The following is a 25,330-nucleotide window of genomic DNA, read 5'->3' as shown; positions in this document are numbered from 1 at the left end:
TGAGTTGATTAACAAAAAAAGTGATTTCTACGACTTGATTCCCAAAAGACCGTGACAGCACTTCGACACCCCACCCGCCCCAATACTCTGGTCTTGACCCCCCACCATAGGGCGATAGAGCAAACTTTGCACCCCTCAGACCAAACTCCCCCGATACCTCTTTACCGCTACTTCTCAGCACAAATTCTTGGACTCTTTAGTTAGTCGGCTTAATTCGCGCAAGGCGCGAAAAATTTCTATCATTCATGGTTCGGTCAATATGATCGGGAATTGCATATATATATTGCTGTCAATTTTTTATCCTCTCTCTGCTCATGTATTCAGATTTACCGGTAAAGCTGAGTGAGCTGTCTTGGAAAATGTAAGGCCCGGAAATAATTTCGCCCCCTGTCGCCCCCTTCGTCATTTTTGCCCCCCTGGACCGCTAAATCGCCCCTGGGGGGCGATATCGCCCACGTTGGGAACCACTGGTATAGAGCATCTTGTCAAATCTTCATATTTTGGACGATGAGCGGAATACATTTAAACAATACAACAAATTGAAATTTATTCAGATGATTAGAAAAATGTTTCCTCTCAAAAACGGATTTAGCTAGCTAACTATAAAGAATCAAAGTTCTGAGGTAAATTTAAATGAACACAGGCATGAGCACAAAACAGTATTAAAGTCTGCTAGCTTTTTACACTAGAATTGACACATATTGACACAACTGACACATTTTCGAGTACTAAAAATTAGTTTGAAAACCATTTTTTTCCCAAATTCATTCCACACTACGATTCATGGCAAAGTTGCAAATCAAGTATAATTTGCATTCAACCGACCATCTTTGTCACAAACACATCATTGAAAATATTTCCACCGGTATCCATTCCACCCATGACAATACATACAGGAACGAATTCATAATCATTTGGATCAACATTTACAGATTCGGTGGACTGAGTATCACCAGAAGATGAATTCAAATCTAATTTCTCAACAGTTTCAGTGGCACCATCTACGGATACCTGCCAGTCGTCAATCGCTACAATGTTGGGTTTCTGGGCATTTGGAAGTGATTTCTTGTCTGGTGATATTTCCGACATTGTAACACCCTCTTCACAGTTTTCAGATGACTTTTTCACAGGTAACATTGTGCACACCATAGAATGATCAAGTCGGGGCGGTGGTGCGGGACAATCAAATTTCATCAAAGTCCAAGAAGTGGTAACATCATCATAAGAATACATGTCATCTAAAGCTCCTTTTAAACACATACCGCCAAAAATATACAGTTTATTACCATATGTAGTAATGCTATGCGCTGCTCTAGCACATGGCCAAATCTTTCTTTTTTTGCATGGCAATGATTTAAAATCGGTCAAATCAATTTGGAAAAGATCATCGTAAAAATTGACACCAGCCATTCCACCGTGGATATACAATTTTGAATTTAGAATGACCATTACATGACCATGTCTAGGAGACGGAATATCTCCAGATAGATGATGTGCAGACCAAGTTTTACTTGAATTGCAAAATACATGCAAAACCTTATCTGTCACTGGATCGGCACCTTGATGGCCTCCGCTGTACACATATAGTTTGTCACCAACCCATCCTGCACTGCGCATAGTTCTAGGCGATGGTGTGTTTTCTAATGCAGTTAAATCCGACCACTCACCACTTTTTATATCATAGAGTTGCACAGAATTCAAATTTCCAGACTCATCAGCTCCCCCAAATGCACAAATCGTTTTAGGAGTGGAGCTCGGAATGAAAGCAGTATGCTCATACCTTGGACGAAACCCATCCTTGCATATTTTCGACCAAGAGAATGTCCTTAAATCTAGTTTATAGACATCACCAAACGTAGTGCTAGGATTCGCTCCTCCTATCAGGAATACTTCCGATTCGCATTTGCTTTGATCGATCCTTGATACACATGCCATGCCGACTCGTGCCTCGGGAGCATTTTCCGAAGATATGACGTACCATAGTCCTTCCGAAATATTATCAGCGCATTCCAAAATGGGATGAATCTCCATCTTCCCGCGAGTTCAGCCGCAGGGTCAATTATACACTAAACAAAGTCACCGATGTGCGGTAAAGTGTGATTAGATTGCTATATCTCTAAATGAAGAATACTTCATAGTGATGTACGAAATTTAGGACTGGCTGGTTTCAATGCGACAATATACCTTCCCGGCGACAACTCATAGACCATCATCGAATTTTGATTATGGTAAGTACTTAAATTTCAAGTGCGCGGTCACGGCATTTTTTGGCGACACGAACGGCGCATACGCCCCGCTTCTTAGCAATGTCACGATAAGTAATAAAATCGATGGAGCCAAATCTCCTGATTACATGGATGGTGCTGTTGGGGCTCTAGCTCGTGGTCAACAAAACGTCTGTCGCAACACTGAGGACGAATAAGCAATACATATTACATACGCAATGTCAAAGAGGATATAAAACAATCCAAAATTGGTAACTGAAACTATTTTCGATTGCCTTATCTTTTGAAATTTTTCAACATTGAACTTGTCATCGCATTGATATTCTAACGTAGGAATGTTCCAAGTATATTGAATGCATAATCGAGACTTTCGAGCGAATGGTGATTCCAAAGCAGTCATATGATTTAGCGATGTGAACACATCATATCGAGTATACAACATTAAATGTAACAAGAGAAAACATATTTTACATACACAATGACGAAAGCTCGGGTGTAACGGCTTGTTCTGTCGACATCAGAAGTATTTTTACTGCGGAATATGCTATTGTAAATCAAGATTCTTACTCGATTCTGGCTGCGCATCTTAATGTTGATTTTCATCTTTCGGATGTATCTTAATATTAAGCTGTTTTAAATATCACGATTCCCATCTACGCACCAAAAACTTGACGATTTCAGCTGAACCGATGACCACATTGTGGCCTCGCTGTTCAGTGCTCAACTGCTCATGTTCTGTGCAACAATTTTGTATTGAATAAATTCGTATGTATCGTAAGCCTACAATCAACTCGATGATCGGACAATGTGGTAAACGCTCCTGTCCTCTAGAAGCAACCATGTATTCTAGTATATTCATTATTCATGGTAGCTCGCTGATATGAAAACCCCGCCCTTTACCAATCATGCCTGCTGTGATATCATACTAACGATTAGTGATTATGAATTACAGGGCCGAATGTAGTTTAGTATCGTGCTAGGTAAGTCCAATTCATTTCGTAGTAGTGCGCAACCTATATTGTTGCGGATGCTGGCAAATTGAAAGACAGCAAACGGCGCCCAAAAGTTTATCTTTACACCTATAACGCAGTAACAATATCGTAGAAAGTTAGTTATTACTTATTAGTAGGGCGGTTTTTTTTTGACATGTCAAAATTTGTCAAAATTTTGTAAAAATTGTAGCGTTAGGTCAAAATTTGTCAAAATTTTTCATAAAGTCAAAAAAATTTGACGTCTGCATTTTGTTTGTATTGTAGATTTTGCACTGTCGATGAACTTATAATTTGATATTTTACCGCTTTTAGCCTATTTTATAGGCCTACCGTTGTAAACGGCTAATCGTCTGCCCATTGTGAATCATAAACGGTCAAATAAAACAAATAATAGGTAGACATGGTGTTATGGTCAACGTACCGCAATATCCTAAATGAAGAAAGACTTCTTGTGCATCGCATCATTCTTACATTAAGAAGCGCATGATGAAAAATTGTGATGTAGTGTAGACAACATTGTCAGAATGAAGCAACACGGTGTGTCACCAGCAACAGCAGTGTACGCACAACTTGAGTGTTGTCAGCCAACAACTCCTGCTGTTGAACGTCCTTGGCAAGCTCTTTAGTTAGGACGTGCACTTTCTACCCAAGAATGTAGGAAAGTATCTTCCGTAGTACTACAAAATATTTTAATTATTTCTACCATAATACATATTGTAACCACTGGAATTCTTCAAAGGGCCAGATTTCGTTAAAATGTTGTTTTTTTTTCATGTAAAAAGTTGCCTGTTTCTAAGCCAAAAACGTTTTTTCAGGCCAAACTGCTTCGTTAGGACAGTCAGTTCCAACCAGAAATGAAGATAAGTGGTACAATTTTAACATTATGTGGGAAAACACCTAATTTGCATACGCTAGGTCAAAATTTGGTCAAAATTCAGTTTTTTTAGGTCAAAATTTTATTTTTTTTAGGTAAAAAAAAACCGCCCTACTTATTAGTATTGAAATGCGAAGTGGTCTAGTCTCGAACAAACGAGGGAAAGATTTTGGAAACTTTTGGGTTCGCCTTTATAATGAATAATCCTTTTTTTTTCATAATGGCATTGAACTGTCCGATTGAATTTCCTTCAAGTTCTTGATGTGAAGTAGGATTTTCTGCAATGGCATCTATCAAAACGAAATGAGTTAGTGATTGACAATTACATGACATGAGATGTCTATTATCCTCCTCTTTGTCTAGATTTGACCACTACGGATAACACGAAAACAGCATCAGCCTTCTTCTTGACTTAATATTTTCAACAGGCATTCCAGTGTACGTTATGGCGTCATTTTCGTGCCGTCTTATTATTAATTGTGTGCCAGCTGTAATTTGTTATTTTTGAAAATGAGTAATTGCATCCTGCCACTTTCTTCTTGGGGGTATCGATATCAAAAAGGTTAAGAACCACTGCTCTATAATCTCTTAATATACCTAGCTGACACAATATAACAAGGGTGCTGATTACGCTGGTGAAGATCCCACACAATTTGAATTTACAGTCAGTCAAGATCAATTAAATATCGCCATGGTTTTTCCTGACAAAGCACGTGCGAAGGAATCAAATCATTCGGAGGCTCCAACTATCCTAACTCCAACCTACTATCCTTCTTCAAACTAGGTTATTACTCTTCCATGCTCTTCAATAAAAAGTCACTATCAGCTGCATACTATGCTCCACCAAAACCTTCCACATCACAATTCAAGATGTAAGCTTTATTAAACGCCAAGAGTTGATGATACGGTAAGACATCAAGCAATGTCAGCATTTGTTGCATTTAGCCATGATCCCGGACATTGGCCACGCACGGGTGCTGACATCACCCGTGTCATTTTCGGCAGCTACTCGACCATCGTGCGCAGAATCCCGTCCTCATCGCGTTTGGAACACGACGTCCGTATCGTCAGTTGCAAAAGTTGTGGTTGATCTGTTCTCTTCCCGCACCTTCATCGAGAGCTGCTTGTTTGCGTATTTGGCTTTAGCTTGTTTCTTTTTCAGGCTGCGGAACTGGGGTAAAGGACAGGATAAATTGTGTTGAGGATGCAAAATTGCATTGATATGAGATGCAACAGGCAAAGTACAGAGAATAGTGTAACACAGAAAACCAGCTTCAAAGGGTGATTCACTCAATAAAGCAAAGAGCCTACCGAACACTCAAATTCGCGAAACTTTATCCAGTGGCCACTATTCCATATGGCCGTGGGAATTTGTAGTAAGGTCAATGAACCAACAAATGTCGCCAATTGCCAGAGATGGTCAACCAGTATTGGTACTCATCAGAAATGACGATTTCCAATACATGTCAAAGCAACTTCAAGTGGAAATAGAAAATGAAGGCTAGTACTGTTAAAACTAGATTTTGACCAGGACAAGCTTACTTTTTGAAAATGTAAAAGTACTTCATTATTGACCATGACCACCTCTGCCAATTACACATCAAACCATCCCTCAATGGCTTGAAAATTGCCCCAATGTACAGCTTGTGCTCTCTCACCGAAACTACAGTTGAGAACGGCTAGAGACCGATTACAAAGTACACTTTAATGGAGTTGAAGAGATACACAATCATTTCAAATTGAGCAGCAAAATCCTACCGCGTTCGGCGACGTATAGTTTGGATTGATGTAAAGCGTGGGTCCCCCGAAACTCCCACCGAGTATTTTTGCAAGGATCATGGTGAATCTTGGTCCTGTAAGAAAAGTAATGGTCAGGTAGTTATAGTCTCACATATGAAGATGAAAACACATCGATCTGGACATTGAAAACTATTGAAAATTATTCTCGAGTTGCAGCGATAAGAAACTTTGGAAATAAGCAAATTTAGGTTGAAACGCGGCTTTGTTCCGCGCCTAGTCAACAAATAACACAAAGCAATTGTGACGTCTTACCTATTTCCACCAAATCGCCATTTTCACCGACGATTTGATAATTCCTAAACCAGATTCTACCATCAAGTAGACTGAACGATATTACGTGGTCAACAAACGGTTGGCTCTTTGGATGGTAACGCGGAGTGCCAAACGTCTGCGTGAAAATCTCTTTGAGTAACCGATAATGTGGCTCCTCGTCGAAAGCCTGAAAAGATTATTTTATTTGGCTTCAAGTCAACGAGGTCAAGAAAGAAAATACTGTTCACCACAACTGATAGTGGATATATACTTCAGCGTTAATAAGAATAACAGATAATAGATAGCGCATGATCGTCTCGCTAAAACCTAATCCGCAGTTGGATAGGCCTACTAGTCACTTTCACTTACTACAACAGAAACACATTCTTAACCATAATCCAAATTTGCCTAATCCAGTACCACCTAAATTACTGTTACAGCAGCAAACACCAGTGTTTGAATCATGTCACTACGTTCGAGTCACGAGTCATTGCACATTTTGACTCGAGTCAAGTCAAGTCAATCGATTTTCGGAGGTGACTCGTGTCAAGTCGAGTCAGGTCACGAATCAAGTCAAGTTACCTTTTCGAAGTATGAGGCATGATAACGTCATTGCATTTTGCTAGCTCGCTGATATGCAGATTGAGTGGTCATTGATTTTGAACCGATGAACGGATATGGAGTTTAATATGCACGCTATATCGCCCACATATACATAGAACTGCTAAAGTACCTAAGTAATTGCATAGTTTAAAGTCACCAGCCAAAATAGAGAATAGACAAACGAATTGATAAGATGCAATACATTACGCATTTCTAAATTGATATTGTACAATTCGAGCCAGCGCCAATGGTTGAGAACTATATAAACTATATTAAAATTCAATTTCAATAAAGAAAGAGGTTTGGTTAAGAAGAGCAGAGAACAGAAATACACATTTTGCTATTAAATTACTTTACTATACTAGTTTACGACAACGTAAGCTGTAAGCTTCGATCACTTTCGACTGCGGTCAATTTATTTGTGAGAGAACAATGGAGGCTCAGTAAAACGAAAGATCATTGAATGACTGGTCGCTCTCACGGAGTACACGAGATTTTCGCGAACAGTCCGAACATATGCAAGATACCGTGATTTTTATCGACACCGATTACTTGATGACTTGAAATTGACTCGTGAATTCTGCTCCGAGTCACGAGTCAATCCACATTTCTGATACGCCGAGTCAAGTCAAGTCAGACGAAAAACGTGACTCAAGTCATCCCAACACTGGCAAATGCTAATCGTACAGTATTTTACTCGAAAACACGGACTGAATAAAATACACAGAATTAGTGTGGCACTCTTACTTTATCAAACGATAACAAAGGTCTGGATCCTTTAAGACAGTTACCGAGAAACTTGAGCTCCTTCATCATACTCACTGCAAAAGAGGCAAGGAAGGGTTTGGTTAAAAAAGTCGACTCAATCAGTACAGTTGGTATGTTTGTCTAGATTTGTCTGAAAGCACGCGATATGATTGCAAAGTTGAATGCAGGATTATCCAGTCTTTTTGGCAACTAGTGGAAGCGAATCGCCAAAATCACAGAATGCAAATCAGAATTAATGAAGGACTTATTAAGAAATAGTAACTAAAACAACTCACAGTATTCCACGTGGAACAAAGCCGAAGGCCCGTGCGGTACATTTGACATCCACATGTACAAATCTCTCTTCTTCTTTCCCACCAACAGTATACACTTGTTGCAGTTTTTCATTTCGCATATTTCGTTGACAACGAGCAGTTGGTCTTTTCTGTCCATTTTCACGTCTAAATAAGCAAATGTAGGATCTCAGAGCGTGAAGACGGAAACATGGCATTTCACAGATCCAATCTTTCTTACCGATCCCACACAAATTTATTTCTCCATTTACTTCTTTTCCATGAATTGTCAAATTGACAGTGTGATGATTACAGTCCCAAAAGACATATGCGGTCAGTAACAAAGTACATTCACTTTTTCATGGTACTCAAGTAGGTTTCGCCTACTTCCGACGCTTTTTACTCAAGTGGTTGTTATTTGACTACTTCCATACTACAGTTTTTCAGGCCCAGCTACTGACATGCCGAATGGGAGAAATAGCCCCTGAATGTACAGTAACTGAACATATTTTCGGAAATTTCACGAATTTGTAGAATCATTAGACGCAAAGACACACCGTACAATTTTTCAAGTAGTCGATCGATCGCCAAGAAAAAGTGTGGGACATCCCGAACGAACTACTTTTTTTCGACATATCCAGGATATTCCTACTTCTACTTGAGCACTAAAAAAATCAACTTCAACCACCTCCGCCTACAGGCTACTCGCAGAGATATTTCTGATGCACATCACGTCAACGTAACGAAGGAACTATGATCGCCTTAGGTCAGTGGGGCGTGAAAGCATGTGAGGAAGGGTGAAGCCACCAGACAGAAACACTGTTTCTTGAACTGCTCAGAATTATTGCTCTGAAGACCTTTTTGGAGGTACAGAACTTATTGCTCTCTGTATAGTCCTAATTCTCAACGACCATAACACCCTCTTCCATTCCAAAAAAACAATGTGTAGGGATTGCAAAAATTGCGGGGGCGCGGATTGTTTAAATTTCATCACGGGAGGCGTGTCGAATAAAGTTTGAGAACCACCACTTTACGTAAATTCTCACCTTCGTCATAGTAGAATTTACAACACACGACAGTACTGGTGACAGGATAAATTATGGACTAGGGTATATTTGAAACTCCACAGCGCCCGCTGACGGAATAACTGGGCCACTAAATATCGCCCCATACAGAAACGTGGATATAGAGGACACTGCCTCTACCGCTCATACGAAATTTCATACTGGTGACGTCATATTTTGTGACACGATTGTTGATATACAATGTTGTTTCCAATTCTCAACTAGTTTCTGACGCTTACCCCTGACGAGTGTCAGCCAAAAATAGTCGGGTTTATTTCAATATGAATATACTATTCAATTGCCCGATTTCAATAAAAAATCTCAGAGCATTCGACGTTCCAGAATTCGGATTCATCTCATCGCTGCTCTCGCATCGTTTAATCACACGAATTCCACTCACCAGTCTTCGCATGCGGCATCAGATTTACCAAATCCTTGATGAAAAACCTAGCCTTGTAACTAGTCCCACGTGAAGTGAATACGAGAACACGCTGCTTATTCTTCCATTTGCCCTAAAAATGGACGGAAAAACTTCAACATACGGATACATATTTTGAGCAATTTATGTGGTATAACATGTGCCGAATGTCAGTCAAAATCTAACTGCTGTCATGAATTGGCTCGGTGTATTTTGGAGGATGTTGCCTGTATGCAAATACGGTAACATTGAAAATGGTGGCAAATTTACCCTTTCCAGGTACGGTACGAACTTCATTACCTCGCCACTACACTTCTGCCGACAGCGGTGAGAAGCTCAGTGCTGAAAAAGTTATCATATATCTAGGGTTACCACATTTTGATATCAGAAAATAGAACATTTTTGATTTCTTCAAAAAGGAGCAGAAATCGTCCTACAGGTGAATGCATGTTTACAAGAAGCACATGATCAACTTGAATATGACGATACCTTCTGGACTAACGGCTTCATCTCTGTGAGTTCGTTGGGTATTTCCTCGACTTGCTCTTCTTCTTCCTCGATCTTTTTAGCCAATTTGGCTCGCTTCGCTTTCCGCATCTTTGTGGTGTGCGCTTGCTTTCTTTTCCCCATGATTAAAAATATATTCATGTACGAATATGAAGTGGTCTACAAAACACAAAAGCAGTGATAACATTGTGGAACAAGAAAATATGCAATTCAGACGGAGATTGGATGTTGAAAAATTTAAACTTCACGAAACAGAATCAGTATTGATAACATAAACTGCATGGGGCTATTAATAAGCCCTGAAAGCTGCGGTTACATTCATGAAACTGTGTCCTATGTAGAATATTTTAAAATGTTTATGGAAGCACGGTGATCTTTTTCGATAGCGTCGGAGGTCTGAAGATCTCCGTCTTCATGATCCGCTCGATTTCCTCCAACGCCAGCTGCGCGTGTAACTGAACCGTGTTGTCTCCATCTGAACCATAAAGCTTTTTCAAAGTCCGATAAATATCTCTCACAGTGTCTGGGAAAACTACCAGGATTCTATCGGACAATTTTGCCACAATATTTCGAATAGCATACGCCGCCGACCGTCTCACCATAGCATCGGAATCGGAAACTGACATACCGCACAGACAGTCGCGAATTTCGAACTGCAAACTTGACAAAATATCGGGCGCCAAAGGAGCTAATTCCGCAAAATTCGAGAGGGCGCTGGCTCTCAGTGTGGAATCGACATGGTTCGCAAGTTTTAAGAATGCAGGCAACAATTTAGCGGCGTGAGACGGAGCGGTGTCTCCCATACTCTGCACAACGCGGGTCACGATCTCTCCCAGCTTCATCTTTGAAAAAACCCAGTTTACGGATTCCCGTTTCTCGCAGTCCAAAAATTCCTTCACGATCCTTTCGAAGAGCTCGTTATTTCGCAACGAACTCCCGCTACTACAAGAAATAACTGTTAGCCCTTGAACGGCTGATAAGTACACAAAGGAGTCATTGTCATTTAGAGATTCCATGAACAATTCAGCGAGTATTTCCATCTTTTCTGTGGCACAAGGCAGCTGTTTCGATATACACTTTGTCAAGTATCTTATAGAGCCACCTCTTAACGCTGGAGAAGAGGCGTGAATATCATCTAACGCTTCGGAAAATGATTTTTTAATGTCGAACGAAGTATCTGAATCAATTTCCGGGATTGCCTTTCCAGTTATGTCATCAGTATCGTTTTCAGAATTTTCTGATTCATTCGGTTTCATTTCGCTCGAAACATCACCCGTTTGAGTTTTCGTACTCAATCTTTTTATGTAATTTTCCATCGTCTCTGAAAAATCTTGCGTCGGTAAATCGTTCACGGCTCCATAAGTGAGAATCGCGGTGACAAGATCAGACAATAACTCCTTAGTCTCGTGGTCCAATACATCTTCCATGTTAAGGATACGTTTCAATAAAGGCACGGTGTCCTTGAGACATTGCCTCTGAGAAGCATCTATATTGGAGAGCATGCATATCCCGATAACGCTGGTGCACATTTTCAACATCTCAATCGATTCCTCAGCGTTTTGTGCTAATTTAGCCGGGAGTTCACGCAGGAAGGACTTGATAAATTCAAGGACTTGACACGTGTCGTGAAGCAGAGTGTTGGGATCACAAGACTCGAGCAGGGAGCTTAATAATCCAAATGTGATAAATCGTTCTCGATTCAACTCCATTGATTCGGCAGTACGCTCTGATAACGTTAGAATTCGGTTCGTATCAACCGGCAACGGAATATTCTTCGATGGATCACACAGCCTTTTAAGCAACAACAAAAATACGTCCCCTGACAAATATTCAACTTTAGTTACAATATCAAAGAGTATCCGAACTTCGTCATCAAGTCTTTGTAATAACGACGAAGGATCACATTCTGGATCCATTTTCACTTCTACATCGCCGTTTTTATCGAGCATAAACCGCAGGGAATTGATAGGAGTCTTCATTACAGAATGGTCAGATTGGCAGATTAAGTCCATAATAATACTTGCGGATTCATTTCGTTCGACTTTTGATAAAAGCGAATGAAACAGATCCATTATTCGAGACTGAATGAAATTGGATGCAGGAATATTCATGTGAAGGTGCAGAAGTATTTTTGCGTAAGGTTTCAATGATAAGAGCAACAATGAAACCGGCACGACGCCGAGAGATACGCAAATTTGGTGCAAGTTTTCAACACAGTCCACAAGTTCAACCCACAGTTTACACTGAGAATTGAATTCAAAACCGTCCGCAAAGCGCGTCAGCGGCTGACAAATGATTTTTTCAAACACTTTCGAATCGTCCGGGTATTTTTCGTGCAAAGCATGCAACGTAGTCACCGCCACTCTCGTTATATCTTTCGAATGAGTAGGGTTTTTCCGACATGACACCAACAAGTCAATCAGCTGTGGACAAACAAGTTCGCAGTAACTTTCAGAACTGGTTCCTCCGGGCATAGTAGATAGTATTGATGACAGGGCGATGATTTTCTCCCAACTATTTTCCGCTTTGTCTTCACTAAAGTGGGATGTCATTGCCAAAACAATAGACTTAACACCATCTGTGTCCAGTAAGATCTTAGTTAATATTGATCCACACTTTTTCACTAGCCAGCTTGGTGGATTCTTGGATAAAACGCCTTGAAGAGTAATGGTATCTTCAATCAAACGATCTCTACTGACCCACGATGTAGTCAATGTATTAAGGAATTTTAAGCACGATTTTCTTTTGGGTAGTTCGATGCTTCGTGCAGACGTCGGTGAGAAGCAAACTTGAAGGAGAGCATTCAATAAGTACATTGACGAAGACTGCAGGACAATTTCCCGAAATACATCGTGTTGCTCAATTAAACTGCACACATTGGTCAATGTTTCGCACAATAACAACAACTTTTCCCGAGGGCTCAGACCATAATTAATTGGAATCTTCTGTACCTTACTTCGATCAACAGGTACTTCCAGATATGGGTCAATGAATAGAGCAGAAATATATTTCATTAGGTTCGTTAAAGTCCTGCTGTCCTGGACGCTTATTAAACGTTTTCCTTTCTCACATGATCCTAGTTCGGCTGCGATCCATATTGAAATTATTTTGAACAGGTGCTCGATAATAGCTTGTAGCAATTCATAGACATGATCGCCGTCAAGCTCTTTGGAAGTAGAGCTCGAATGGTTACATATTCGCAAAAGTTCACAAAGAAACCTGCTCAATCCCGGTTTACTGCCAAGAAAAGCACATTTATCACTTTCGAACAGAGTTAATGTATCACGGATTCCGCTGTTGCGATGTACACATCTATCATAGCCGTGATTTTGTTCCATCCGTCGATCCACCTTGCGTATTTCTATACAGTATTGGGAGCTAATCGACGTGACCATTCAATACACGAACAAAGTATAGAGAGAAGAGACTACCCAAGTAAAATGACAACAAAACAAAACCATGTGCGACGCCGACTGACGTTTTCAGGCAGGCTGATGTTGGAGAAACGTGCTCATCCATGCGCAACAAACAAATCATAGGATCGCCACTGAAATTATTTTCTTACTGCAGGCCTCTTTTAGAAGCAATGCAAAGTCATCTTGAGCTGACCCGCGATATGGGTAAATGAGGTATTTGGCGGGTCATATTTCTCAATCTACACATTTATGATCGATATTTAAGTAAGACATGCGTACAACACATGCGCATCTTCGATTAACAGCTACCATTATGATCACGACAGAACATAAGAAAACCGTCGCTTTATCAAGTATGCCGGAGTGTCAAGTGTGGAACAGCATCTCGCCGGCTATCCAAAAGTCGTCGAACTTGTCCACAGCCAAGTCGAAGTACAAGCAGTTTCTACTGAATGAATACTGGTCAGCCATCAAGATTTCCGGACCTCGATCTGACATATCAATATCGCCTTCCCTCACACATGCCACCGCATTTGATCACTTGTCCTTCTATGTTATCTTATTTTACTTTTCATTCAGCGTGCATGATTCCTCTTTTCATCGCCTACGCAGGTGGGTGCCTGATTTCAAAGACTACCCAAGTCGTTTCGACACTTACCTATCTTTTCATTGTATAGCCATCTTGTGATGTATTGACCGGATAAAATCGTACTGAACTGAAGAAATAGCCTACATCAGTGGTTCTTAACCGTGCCTCCAGCGCCCCCCAAGGGGCGCTGGCGATTTTGAAGGAGGCGGAAACGCTCAGGGGGCGATATGGGGGGCGCTGGGCTCAGGGGGGCGCTGGAGAAAAATGGCTTCGCAGTAGATGATGTGGTGGTAGAACATATCCTTAATGAGTATTCAGATAAAATTAACACCGAAAACTTCGTTATATATAGCTTTCAAAAAGGCCTTCAAAAGGTTTAATTGTCCATGGGCGCCTATATGACTGGCACCGAATGTTCCTGTCTTGGCAATCTGAACCTCAGAAGACGAATTCCATCTGGCAGGGAAAAATTATATGCCAGTGAAAAAATACCAATTTGAAATCGTGTGCGTCTTTTAGTTTAGTAAGATTGGGCGACAGGGATATATAAAACTAGATATCCCTGTTGGGAGATATCCCTGTTGGAAGATTCTACATTTTTTGATATAGCAGACGGGAGGTCACGAAATAACATCATGCAACGAGGTCATACCAACGGGTCCGCCCGCCTGAATATGTTTAATTATTAGTTACGGGCCCTACAGTTTCCAAGACACCTCACAATGTTCGCTCTACGTTTTGACGAGTCTGCGCACACTCAACAACTCACTGCGCAGACCCTTGGACAACAGTGCGTAACGACCAAAGTCACTCAACTATGTGCTAAAAACTCAGTGCTAAAAAAAGGTCATGACTTCGGATTTGTTGTGCGCAGCGTAGATAATCTGTGCGCAGAGACCGTGTCAGCACTGCGCACGTGCGCAGCTTAAAGGGAACATGGCTCCTCACTCAGCTCTACCGGTAAATCTGGTAACGTTAGCAGAGAGGACAAGAAATTGATAGCAATATATATGCAATTCCCGATCTTATTGACCGATTTTATCATAAATTATCGAAAATTTTCGCGCTTCGCACTGGCTCGCTAAACAGTACAACTGATTTCGTGGCAAAAGCGAACAACGTGATGGGGGGGGGGGGGCGGTCGGTTTATCACCCTATGGGAGTCCATGACCCAAGTTTTTTCGGGGGGCCTGACGAAGTGCCGTTTCGTTCCTGCCAACGGGTATACGCCCGAAGATGTATAATTATTATTGAGGGGTCCTACCTTTTCAATCACACCTCACTCAGCTCTACCGGGATAAAAATTGATATCAATATACATGCAATTCCCGATCATATTGACCAATTCAATCATTAATTATTGAAATTTTTCGCGCTTCTAGGTGAGAATAGCTGGCTCAGTAAATGGACGCCCAATGTAGATGACTAGTATCAGCAAATAGCGGATAGCCGAAGGGGGGTCTGGGGGCGAAGCCCCCCGGAAGTTTGGTTTATTACCCGATGGGGGACCCAAGACCAACGTTTTTTTTTTTTGGGGGGGGGGGGGCTGTCGAAGTGCATGCCTCTTATTCACATACTGTAGGCCAAGGTTGGTGTGTGATTAAAAGACTGCTCCAAGTCGGTTTCAGCGAGGGACACTAGCTCCAATCTTTCCATTACATCGAAATTTTGTGATGTATTGATAAGATTTATCAGTAATGCCCGATATCTACTACTTCACTGCTGAAATTAACGAGACCCCCTTTGCCAACCGAGGTCAAGTTGAGAATTTTCTCTGGCTGCATGTCAGATGAAGAAACCCAATGCAAAACCTGTGTATATTTGGCCGTCAGTTGAATGCGAGATTACCAGACCACGATTTGATATATTGATCTCGCCTCCACCCGCTTCTATTACCTTATTGTGCGCATAATCTCACCAACCCTGCAGCACTAAACACACATTTCCACACAAAACAATGCGATTTTCCTTAGTACACAAGAGAAATAAGTTGCATCTATAACCAAGGTCTTTATTAACAAGTGAGCCGACAATTCCATGACATCTCAACCGAAAAGAAAGCAAGAACAAGAAAGATGTAAAAAGGCCACCCGTCGTCCGTAAAATAGGCGCCATCGAAAACAGGCCAAAAATCCAGTATCGTGCTCAGGCCGTCGTTGTCACAGACGCCGGAGAATCGATACTGCTCGGCGCCGAACCGGAAGACTGCCCCGACGTGATGGCTTGCGACGACATCGGCCGCTGAGACTGCTGCACAAATTGTTTACCCATGCAGCTGCGTGCCACAGATTCAAAGAGCCTGAAAAAGCAATCATTTTAAACACCGTCACAACGACAACACCAAGCCCGTCATCAATACTTTGATATCTCGGGGGCGCAATGCACAAATTCGTGATTCCAAAACTTGAAACTCGGATTCTTGATCAGTTCGATGAAGGTGATAAGCAAGCCCCACGGGTGCGGACGGTTGACAATCAGCCTTTCCAGCAGTACCCTGAAACACAAAACCAGTCCGGCATTCTTAACCGTTTCAAGCAGAGGTGGTCAGTAATGATGTACTTCTACGTTTTCATAGTAATCAAGCCTACTTCTACTGCTTACTCTTTGAATACTTCCACTTATATTTAAGAACCCCCTTTATCACATTACCTGAATATATTATCGAAGACTATCTTTGGTAGTGTCATTAGTACGGCAAGTTTTTGCAGCTAATGCGAGCTTTCTAAATACTTGGAATATATGTAGTATGATGTTTAAAGCTGTTTGGAGGAATTTTGTATTGCAACTTATCCTATTTTTCATTTCTAAGAGCTTCTTGGAGGTACAGAACTTCAATATGCAATCGGATAGTATATTCATATTGAAATGAATCCAAATATTTTTGGCTGACACTCGCCAGGGGTAATCGTCAGTAACTAGCAGAGAATGGAAAAGAACATCGTATAGCAACAATCGTATCACAAAACATGATGTCACCAGCATGAAATTTCGAATACAAGAGCGTTCAATGTTCCATTTTTAGATGGTAAACAAACTCTTTTTGTTGACACTGCCTTAGATGGTGTATTTTGTTTAAAGTCGACTCCAAGGCACACAAATGAAAGTGTGAGCGGCCCCTCCCAACGACCTGAAATCTCGATAATTTTTTTCGCACAAGCGGGATTATCCAACAGATGTTTGCCAATGGCAGCTGAGCATCAAGCTTGAGCGCATGAGTTCAAGAGCGAGCTTTTCACCAAACGTGTCCCAATAACTATCGGGACGTCGGGTTGTACCCTAATAATTCTAAAAAATTTTCAGTGCAACTTTCTAACGGTGTTAGTGCGACAAAAGCCTGATCTAGTCATTAGCCATTTTGCGTTAGTCGCAAAGATATATCTAGCAATTTGAAAGTAGCCACCTTTGACCGGATGCCAAAAGTATGCCAAGCGAGGACTAAATGAACTTTTCGAAACTACTCAGTCAACTACTTTTGACGTGTCTTAAAAATCTCTACTCCTATTCGTAACTGAGTAAAGTTCACGCAGCTAAATCTGCTTGTACCAGAGTGCCGTCGATGGCTACTGTGAATACCTCGTGATTTGCTCCTGTATAGACTCATGATTAGCCTCCGCGAAGAGATACAGCAACGTGCAGCTGAAGTAGTGAGTGTGGCTGTTCGGGTATCGCAGCTGGTTCGCGATAGCGTTCAGGAACAGATAGCGGCCTGTCGAAAACGCACAGTGCAATTGCAATCAAAGCTCCCTAGGCTTGTTGAAAAAATGATCCCGTTACCTTCCGTGTCGAGGTCGTTTGATAGGTGCTGGAAGATATCCATGTGCGCGCATTTCGAAATAGAACCCATCGACGGGGTGGAGTTGTTGTTGTAAATGTACTGGATAGCTTGCGTGCCGACGTAGAGCACCAAGGAATTCATCAACGTGACGTTAAACTTCATCCCGACTTCCTTGTTGGTCTGAATTTGAACGTAAGCTATTTTCGGAAACCGCTCTTAAATTGATAGTAATTTGAGGCACCTGCAGGCTCGAGCGCATCTCAGAAAGAAAGTTCTGAGGCAGTCTGGATTGCAGGTAGCCGTCCAGTTTCTCCTTGAACGGAGCAGGCATGACCGTCACGTAATTGGTCAGAATCCTCGGCGCGCTGTTGATTTCTTGCAGCATGTCCACCTTCGAAACAACAGTCGGAATAGCATAAGATTTTCAAGGGAAAACAACATTTGGGTTTGGGTTGCATAAGGCGATGTCTGATAAAACTGCATTGTCCTTATTTGGGACATCGGTACACTAATTTCACTTTTGTTTGGTCATCCTAATTTGGCAACCATGAGTCTTGTTTTTTTTTCAAGACAATACTCAATATTTTGATATTGTCTTCCTACCTATGAAGATCTAAAACCTAGATTAGCTTTATCACAGTACAGATAAGTCTACTCTCGTCTTTTCTGTGCAGAAAATTATAACGAAGCGCTACAATTGTACCAATGGCTAAGAAATACTAAAATATCGATTTTGGTCGAAATAACTGGCAAAATTTTCCTTCCGATTGTGTCAAAAGTACAAATTTTGACCTTGCTATTGATTCTGATTATGTACGCCATCATAATAAATGTTACTAATCGACTCAACGGCGCAGCTTATTACTCAATTCAGATTAGAACCAGTCAGATTCTCGATTATGCCTTACTCGTGAGCCTATTATCTGACCAAGGAAACCATATAAATTCTGCAAGGGGAAATATGACGAACCACATAGCACACTAGTTACCAATCCCGACGTACCTTCAAGTTTGGCGTGAACGGATCGGGCAGCCTCATGTTCCTCGGGAAAGCGCTCAGAATCAGGTTCCTCAGCTGAACGCAATTGGCCGGGATCACGTCGCAAAAGCCGTAGTGATAGTCGCACAGAAACTCTGGAAAGTCGTGCAACAGCACCAGCAGCAATCGCAAAGTGCCCTGTAACAAAACACAGTTCAACAGGTACCGACATGGATCGCAATCGCGGCAGGCTTACTCACCCTGTACAGAACTTGCATAGGCTTGGTCAGCTCCACGTTTCTCAGGAACGGGCCCAGGAATTTGAAGAGATCGATCAGCAATTGTGCGTACATCGGCCACCCCTGCGGAGTCAAGGCATGGATTTCAGTTATAGTCGAATTGATTAAGCACATAGAAACTTCGTTATGCCATGCAAGCTTTTACCAACAACATATTGCATAAGTAAGCTATATATTTTGATATCTATTACATTTAACATGTCTTTCAAAATGCTGCTTCTACTCGCATCAAGTAGCAACACAGGCTATTTATACACAATTGCACATCGTTATTATGTAAACAGTCTAACACCTTCTGCTGCGGCGTCTGCAGTAGCATCCTCGATATGAAAGAGCGATAGGAGATCAGTTCGAGCCACGCGAAAGCGAATCCCGGCACCTTGCCCGGTCTCAGTATATGGTAAGTGTTGCTGCAAAAAAAAACAGATGCCGACAATCAGCAACGCAGCTACGCACATTCACAGGAAAGCTAAGCGGACAAATTGCAAGCGTGTGCTACTTTTAGCATTGTAAATTTACATGAGTACAGATATTAGACGTAAATTCCCATGACCAACCAACAAATACACATCTTACGTGAACGCCGTCAAGGTCTGGAAGTTGATAGACTCTAGCACGTGCTCCGGAGCGTTGAGCTCGTAGAACAGCATGATGAAAACGCGGTGGTACGGCATCTGATGAAACTCGGTCTGCCGCCGTTCGTGGTCCTGCTGCAAAACCCCGACCACGATACCCAGCACCTGCGCCGAGACAAGCGAGGTCACCGAATCTGCGTCAATCTTTGGTAAAACGCGCCTTACCTTGTTCAACAAGTTGATTTTAGTGACAGAGTTGCTGGCGTCGCCAGAGTGTTTCACGAGCAGCGTGATCAGGCGCACGTAGGCGTCGAGCGTGTGGAAGCACTTGGCGCGGACCAGAGTCGGGTTCAAGAGCGACGGACTCGTGTTTGCGTCCTGTACAACGTAAAGTGATACACTGAATGGCCAACTCTTAGTCGAACGGTGTCATGGAAATCATCGGAACATGTCTACTCGGTGATTGTGTGTCAACTCCGGACATGAAGTAATCGCAATCAACTGTTTGTGTAAGTGATCGATTGCTTTGTCCCTGCACAATTACTAAGCTTTCTAGGGCAAGTTTTGTTGCAGTTAAATCCGAGGAAATTTGCATTCATTTTTGAAAAAAGCTGCACAAGTCGCATTTTGACCACATTTTGCTCGGTTGACTAAAAAGGACAACTTCCCAGATTTACTGAAAAAAAAGGTCAATTTTCCGGCTCAGCTCCCGAAATACCCGTAAAAGCGTTACTTCGGCTCTGATTTACGGTGTTTCAGTCGAATTCGGCCGTGTATTTCACCAAAATCGAAAATACTTTCATGAAAAATCGAAAAAGTTGCATGAAAAAAATGGACAAAAGTTTCACTATAAGATTCCTTCAAACAGCTTAAAACAGCATTCTACATATCTTGCAAGTATTCAGGAAGCTGCCGGAAGCTGTAAAAACTTGCCCTACTTATTACTTTCACTGGGACATACACTAAACAAGGAATAATGTGATGTATCAAGGTGTTGACAATTGAAAGTTAGATTCCGATACATCACTGCTCACTACTAGCGCGGAGGCTCTAGTACTCACAAGCCACAAAGTATGACGATTAATTCCCCGCCCCGCTCGAGAGACTGAATACTTCGGTAGCGTAGGCATAACATAGTAGCGCCAGAACTGTAAGCAGCGTGGCTTGAAATACTGCGTATCACTACAACCCGGGCAAAAAAAACACGATTCAGAACACCAACCCGCAGCAACCGATACGTCATCTCCACACACAGCTCTGTACAGATCCTGAAAAACCTCGTTATCAAATCATCCGTCCGCAGAATACCGTTTTGATGCATCTAAACGAAACAGAAACGGAGATGAAGAAATACGCAATGCAAACCCCCTAACACGGTCCCTACCTGTTGCACGAAAGTCGAAAAACCGCGAGTAGAATCTCGCCCGGACGCCGGGCTGTGATAGATATTCACCCATTCCGTCAGCAGGAACTCAGTCTTCTCGCTGAGGCCCTGCGGGTCGTCGTATTCTCTCGCCTGAGTATGAATAACACGAGATTTAAGCGGACGATGAAAAGGTAGAGAGAATTTTGTGGACAAACCTGAGATATTCCAGAATGCATCATGTGCGTCGGTCCGCCGGGGACTTTATCGATGATTGTGTCGTAGTTCGATCGTATGATTGATATGAGCTGGGACAATCTGTGAATAACGAGTAATTGTCAGATCACAGCGAGCAGCAAAAGTATCCACAATCGAGACAGAGGGGGATACTCTCAAGGCTACGCATTGCAGCAATACAAGCCATTGGTCTCATGTTGATCTGTATCCGAATTATAACCAACCAAATATATTCGGTTTTCGACGGTACTAAGCACATAACTTCGAGAAGTCCTGTAGCTGGTCGATTCTTCGTGTCATATATACTCAATACAATACAATCTATCCAACGTTAATGCAGTAGTTCTAGCGTGTAGAGTCTCATATCCTCCACGTGCTTTGAGACACTTAAACACTCACGAGTAAATTCGCAACTGGAATTTTGACAATAAGGAGCTTGCCCAACAATGTCTTTTTGTAGTCAGTTGGCCTCAGTCGGTCTTGTGTCAAAAATACATACTCTAACACTCTGCTTGAAGCTTCGGAATCGAATCAGTACTAATTACAATCATTCCAGTCTATTGGTGAGAGTGCGATGCCTCAGTATCGTTTTGATACTTTTTTTCCCCAGTGCGGAGCCCCGTGTACAGCTACACATGTATACTAAAATGTTCTTTCGGGACATTATTTTAACGATAGCTAAACTTACTGTATTAGGATATAAAATTAAGTGATTTCCTTTTTCGCAACTTGCACACGACTTTAGCAGCAAGTACATCAGCAAATGAGCATCCGGCAAAGAAAAAAAAAACATACCCGTCGGGAGCGGTGCCCTGCGTGTGGGTGTTGATTTTCACGAGCGTTTCCACGGTATTGTATAAGTCGGACTCGTTCACCGGCGAGTTCAATTTCTCGTCAAGCAGGTAACGCTTCACCAACTGCATTGCAAACTGCACGGCCATGTAGTTCAAGCCGTTCTCCATCGACTGCAAAGAAAGGGAAGACCGCTACAAAAAAATGCAACAGACCAAGACTGTATCGCCGTTAGAACATTTTTGCCGCTATTAAGATGTGACGTAATACTGAAGCTTCCGATTTGTGGCTGGCAATATATAAAAATATGCCTAGTAAAACCTTCATATAATACGCAATAAGATTCCAACCAGGTGCGCACGAGCACAAACCAGTGATACCGGGGTATATTGTGCTTCCAGGAGGTCAGAAGCAATTTGCTGCAGTGGTTATGCCTTGAGAGTGTACTTCTACCAATGTTTTCAAAACTAGGCTGAGAATAAAACTGGCCTGGTATATCGGTGAGGCACTAACCGTGACGCATATTTTCAAAACATCCAAGCCAGCCAGGCAACCAGGCTCCTTTAGACTCAACTTGTCGTTGAAGTGTTCACGAGATCTACTATTTGCCACGTACCTGCGCAAGATGCATGTCGTACTGTTGCAAATTGACAAGGTGCGTTTTGATCAGCAGGTCGACGGCTTCGACGTTGTACTTGTACTCGTCCCGGTGCTCGACCAGGCACCGCGTCACATGCTTGTTGGTCCACTGCGTGCCGTACGCGCGCTGGTCCTGCAGCGCTTTCAGCACCAGGATGTGCGACTCGCGGTACCGCGTGGTGACATTTTGCCCCTGCACAGAGAAAAGTAGAGACAGTTATATTTCCATCGTGCTACTCCGCTTCTCAGCCATAGACTGGTGGCCAATTAGAAGTGCATCAATCCATCGTTATTCAAGATTGACCAAGATGGAGCGAGACTTGGGAACAAATCACAAATTTTAGATTTTGATCAGATTAAAGTAGGATTCGACTCACGATTGTTGCAAAACTCATTAACAGTCTTTAGAAACAAAAATTTTGATAATCTCCCCAGGATAGGATGGAGTCGGAGATAGAAAAGGGACAGAATTGCAGACTTTAACCAGATTAAAATAGGATTTGCATTGATTATCTGTGCAAATCTCACAAATCTTCTTACGAAACGCGGATTGCAATAATAATCTCCCTAAAATAGACGAATTAAAAAGAAATTGCAGATTACGACCAGCTTACAATAACATCCGGATTCACAATTCTTCTAACACTCAAAGTCAACTCAACTAAATATTTACAAGTTCAAGCCAGTAACAGATACAGGTCTTAGGACAAGCTATTAAAACAAAAACAAACTCCTACCAAATCCGTTATTCTTGGTAAATTTCATCAAGAAATCTCACCTCTTCGGTACCGGACAACGAAAGTCGTTCCAGCAACCCTTCGACCGCCTTCTGCAGTAACGCCAACGCGGACACCGGTTCCCTCGTGTTCCTCGCGGTCGCCGTCACTTCCGCCAGGTTGCGAAGCTGCGCCAGCACCGCGTGCCCGGGCGGCAGGTTGATGGCCTGCAAAGCGTAAAAAAGGGACGTATTTCCAGGTTTCAGACGGCAGGGCGTTAGCGAGCTTCCCACCTGCACGTGTTGTTCCAACTCCCTGATGCACCGGTCGTAGACTTGCGTGATCTCGTCGACGGGCCAAGACTGCGAATAATCGTAAGCACGCACTCAGAAATGGCGCATTTCCAAAATTATATCCAGTTCAACGCACACAAAAAAGGATTTTGTCACATACCTGCATGGGCTTCGCCAGAAATCCAGACGGCTGCGACGCGTCGTTACTAGGCAAGAACCCCGGTATGCACCGGGCGAACTCCTCGTAGACGGCGGTCTGCTGGGGCGTGACCCCACCCACTTTGAGCCGGATCTGCTCGGGCATTCTCTCGGCCTGGTAGGTCAGCACCATCGAGTCGCAGTAACGTCGGCCCTCTTGTCTCGCGTGCTTGCGAAGCTCGAACTCCTGCCGAAAATCAGGCTAATTATTGAGAATTAGAGTAACAATCCCAATCAAATACTGATATCGATTAATTTGAAAATTGTTCAGCCGATACCAATTACAGAACCTCCCCGATATACATATCTGATAAGCAAACAACGATTTTGTGTCTTACAAACCACGCCGGAAAGACTGACAGTGCTCACCGTAAGCATCCTCTTATCGATGTCCATGAGAGCCTTCTCGATAGCGGTCTTCTGTATGAAGCACGACGCGACCTCCATGTTGTCCTGGGCTATTATAAGCGCGGTCTGCTCGATCACGTCCTTCGGAGGCTGCATGCCGTTCTGCACAAAATCACAAAAACGTGTGGCGACCAAACAAATTCCGACCCTCGCGAAAAAACTCACTCTCGCCATGGCCGCCGGCAAGCTGGTCTTCAAGTGTCCGCTGATGGTTTGAATGAGCGGGTCTCGACAAGTGATCAGGGCCATGCCGGCTGTCAGGTTGCGGACCTAAAATAGAAACACGTTTGGAAGCAACCTTCTAGAGCAGTGCAGGTAGCCAAAAACTAAATGAGTACTTTGAAAAAGTTTATTACAACAAAAACTTCCGCATAAACATATGCGCAAATCGCATCTTACACACAAATTCGGCTAGAGATGGGTGAAATCAATAGTTTCGGATAATACTGTCGCTTCAGTTGCTATCTAGCACTGCTATCACAAAAGAGTCCCAAACACTGGGACATCCACTTCAGCAAGTACATATTTGTATACATCATAAGCGACGTGTGCTTTGTAGGCTATATCCCTTGACAGAAGGCAGCCCTTAGTGTCGAGGAGTATATATATGCATCGACAGTACAGACATGATAAATAGGTGGCTGCAAGCGTCCTGAGATTGACAAAAACCCAGATTGTCGTCAAATACATTGAAATATACAATTGAATAATATATTCAATACAATAATACTTGTCCCAGTTGGTACACAGAGCCCATCTCACCATATGATGGGCAGCCACCCTCATTCGAAACTCCTCCGGATCCAGCGCAAAATCCTTCTTCACAATTTGCTCGCAGGTCGTCATCGCTATCTTGATGGCCCTCTCGACGACGTGCTGCAGCAGCTCCTGCACAGCGCGCTCCACCGAAACCTTCACGCACGTCCTGATCAGCGCTTGAGCCGCGGCTGGCATCTGTAAAAGGGACGTTGCGTTTTTTTTTTCCCTAACAGCAGCGTCGTGGCGTCAGGCGCTCACGTTTTTGATAATGTCTTGCTTCACGACAAGGTGAGACTGCAGCGTGTTGATCGAGAAGATGTTGATATCGTGCAGAGAGAATCGCGGTACCGTGGAGCCTGATTGTGTAAGCGACGGCATAGCCTGAAAGGCAGACGCGGTCAATAATGAAGTTAATTTCTCATTTTCAGATACTCGAGTACTACTACTCCTTGCGGAGGCCAAAAAACCGATTAGTTATATCCTGAATTTATGGCCAACCTAGTAAACCCAGCGGTTA

At 42.6% G+C, this 25,330-nt stretch overlaps 4 protein-coding genes across 5 annotated transcripts in view; all 4 read right to left on the bottom strand.

The window, feature by feature from the left end:
* Positions 1–476: 476 nt before the first annotated feature.
* LOC145452552 (rab9 effector protein with kelch motifs-like) lies at positions 477–2,257 on the bottom strand. The gene has a single exon (XM_080330721.1). It carries the CDS (start codon positions 2,029–2,031, stop codon positions 817–819), a length of 1,215 nt encoding a protein of 404 aa, XP_080186847.1. The 5' UTR covers positions 2,032–2,257; the 3' UTR covers positions 477–816.
* A 2,698-nt stretch (positions 2,258–4,955) lies between these two features.
* Positions 4,956–10,104, bottom strand: LOC145452283 (ribosome biogenesis protein BRX1 homolog). The gene is made up of 7 exons (XM_080330497.1): positions 9,758–10,104; positions 9,251–9,362; positions 7,790–7,954; positions 7,494–7,567; positions 6,144–6,330; positions 5,850–5,944; positions 4,956–5,262 (listed from the first exon to the last, which is right to left on the bottom strand). Exons 1-7 carry the CDS (start codon positions 9,914–9,916, stop codon positions 5,128–5,130), a joined length of 927 nt encoding a protein of 308 aa, XP_080186623.1. The 5' UTR covers positions 9,917–10,104; the 3' UTR covers positions 4,956–5,127.
* LOC145452275 (transport and Golgi organization protein 6 homolog) lies at positions 9,934–13,275 on the bottom strand. Its single transcript, XM_080330490.1, has one exon. It carries the CDS (start codon positions 13,168–13,170, stop codon positions 10,132–10,134), a length of 3,039 nt encoding a protein of 1,012 aa, XP_080186616.1. The 5' UTR covers positions 13,171–13,275; the 3' UTR covers positions 9,934–10,131.
* A 2,491-nt stretch (positions 13,276–15,766) lies between these two features.
* Positions 15,767–25,330, bottom strand: part of LOC145452950 (CCR4-NOT transcription complex subunit 1-like) — a 30,715-nt gene continuing 21,151 nt past the window's right edge. For both annotated transcript variants that reach the window (XM_080331077.1, XM_080331078.1), the window contains 22 exons: positions 25,072–25,194; positions 24,817–25,008; positions 24,220–24,324; positions 24,016–24,156; positions 23,609–23,833; positions 23,449–23,517; positions 23,218–23,382; positions 22,417–22,632; positions 21,804–21,973; positions 20,990–21,089; positions 20,793–20,924; positions 20,631–20,729; positions 19,634–19,786; positions 19,410–19,573; positions 19,126–19,243; positions 18,795–18,896; positions 18,559–18,732; positions 17,797–17,946; positions 17,555–17,735; positions 17,354–17,486; positions 16,140–16,274; positions 15,767–16,079 (listed from right to left, as the gene is read on the bottom strand). In XM_080331077.1, the coding sequence (XP_080187203.1) occupies positions 15,926–16,079; positions 16,140–16,274; positions 17,354–17,486; positions 17,555–17,735; positions 17,797–17,946; positions 18,559–18,732; positions 18,795–18,896; positions 19,126–19,243; positions 19,410–19,573; positions 19,634–19,786; positions 20,631–20,729; positions 20,793–20,924; positions 20,990–21,089; positions 21,804–21,973; positions 22,417–22,632; positions 23,218–23,382; positions 23,449–23,517; positions 23,609–23,833; positions 24,016–24,156; positions 24,220–24,324; positions 24,817–25,008; positions 25,072–25,194 (3,201 nt within the window). In that variant the 3' untranslated portion in view covers positions 15,767–15,925. The remainder of the gene's footprint in view (positions 16,080–16,139; positions 16,275–17,353; positions 17,487–17,554; positions 17,736–17,796; positions 17,947–18,558; positions 18,733–18,794; positions 18,897–19,125; positions 19,244–19,409; positions 19,574–19,633; positions 19,787–20,630; positions 20,730–20,792; positions 20,925–20,989; positions 21,090–21,803; positions 21,974–22,416; positions 22,633–23,217; positions 23,383–23,448; positions 23,518–23,608; positions 23,834–24,015; positions 24,157–24,219; positions 24,325–24,816; positions 25,009–25,071; positions 25,195–25,330) is intronic.

This window comes from Botryllus schlosseri, chromosome 12 (genome assembly GCF_051294905.1).
Source record: "Botryllus schlosseri isolate E-star chromosome 12, Bs_hap1, whole genome shotgun sequence".
In the NCBI taxonomy this organism is placed as follows: Eukaryota; Metazoa; Chordata; class Ascidiacea; order Stolidobranchia; family Styelidae; genus Botryllus; species Botryllus schlosseri.
This window is presented reverse-complemented; position numbering and strand designations above follow the sequence as displayed.

What these genes read in the sequence shown, in the direction of transcription:
- LOC145452552 (XM_080330721.1), bottom strand. Translation starts at nt 2,031, where the DNA reads ATGGAGATTCATCCCATTTTGGAATGCGCTGATAATATTTCGGAAGGA.
- LOC145452283 (XM_080330497.1), bottom strand. Translation starts at nt 9,916, where the DNA reads ATGAATATATTTTTAATCATGGGGAAAAGAAAGCAAGCGCACACCACA. An exon ending in TTTGTTCCACGTGGAATACT is followed by an intron (nt 7,568 to 7,789) that starts GTGAGTTGTTTT and finishes CCTCTTTTGCAG; the next exon opens with TGAGTATGATGAAGGAGCTC. An exon ending in TGGCGATTTGGTGGAAATAG is followed by an intron (nt 5,945 to 6,143) that starts GTAAGACGTCAC and finishes CTTTTCTTACAG; the next exon opens with GACCAAGATTCACCATGATC.
- LOC145452275 (XM_080330490.1), bottom strand. Translation starts at nt 13,170, where the DNA reads ATGGTCACGTCGATTAGCTCCCAATACTGTATAGAAATACGCAAGGTG.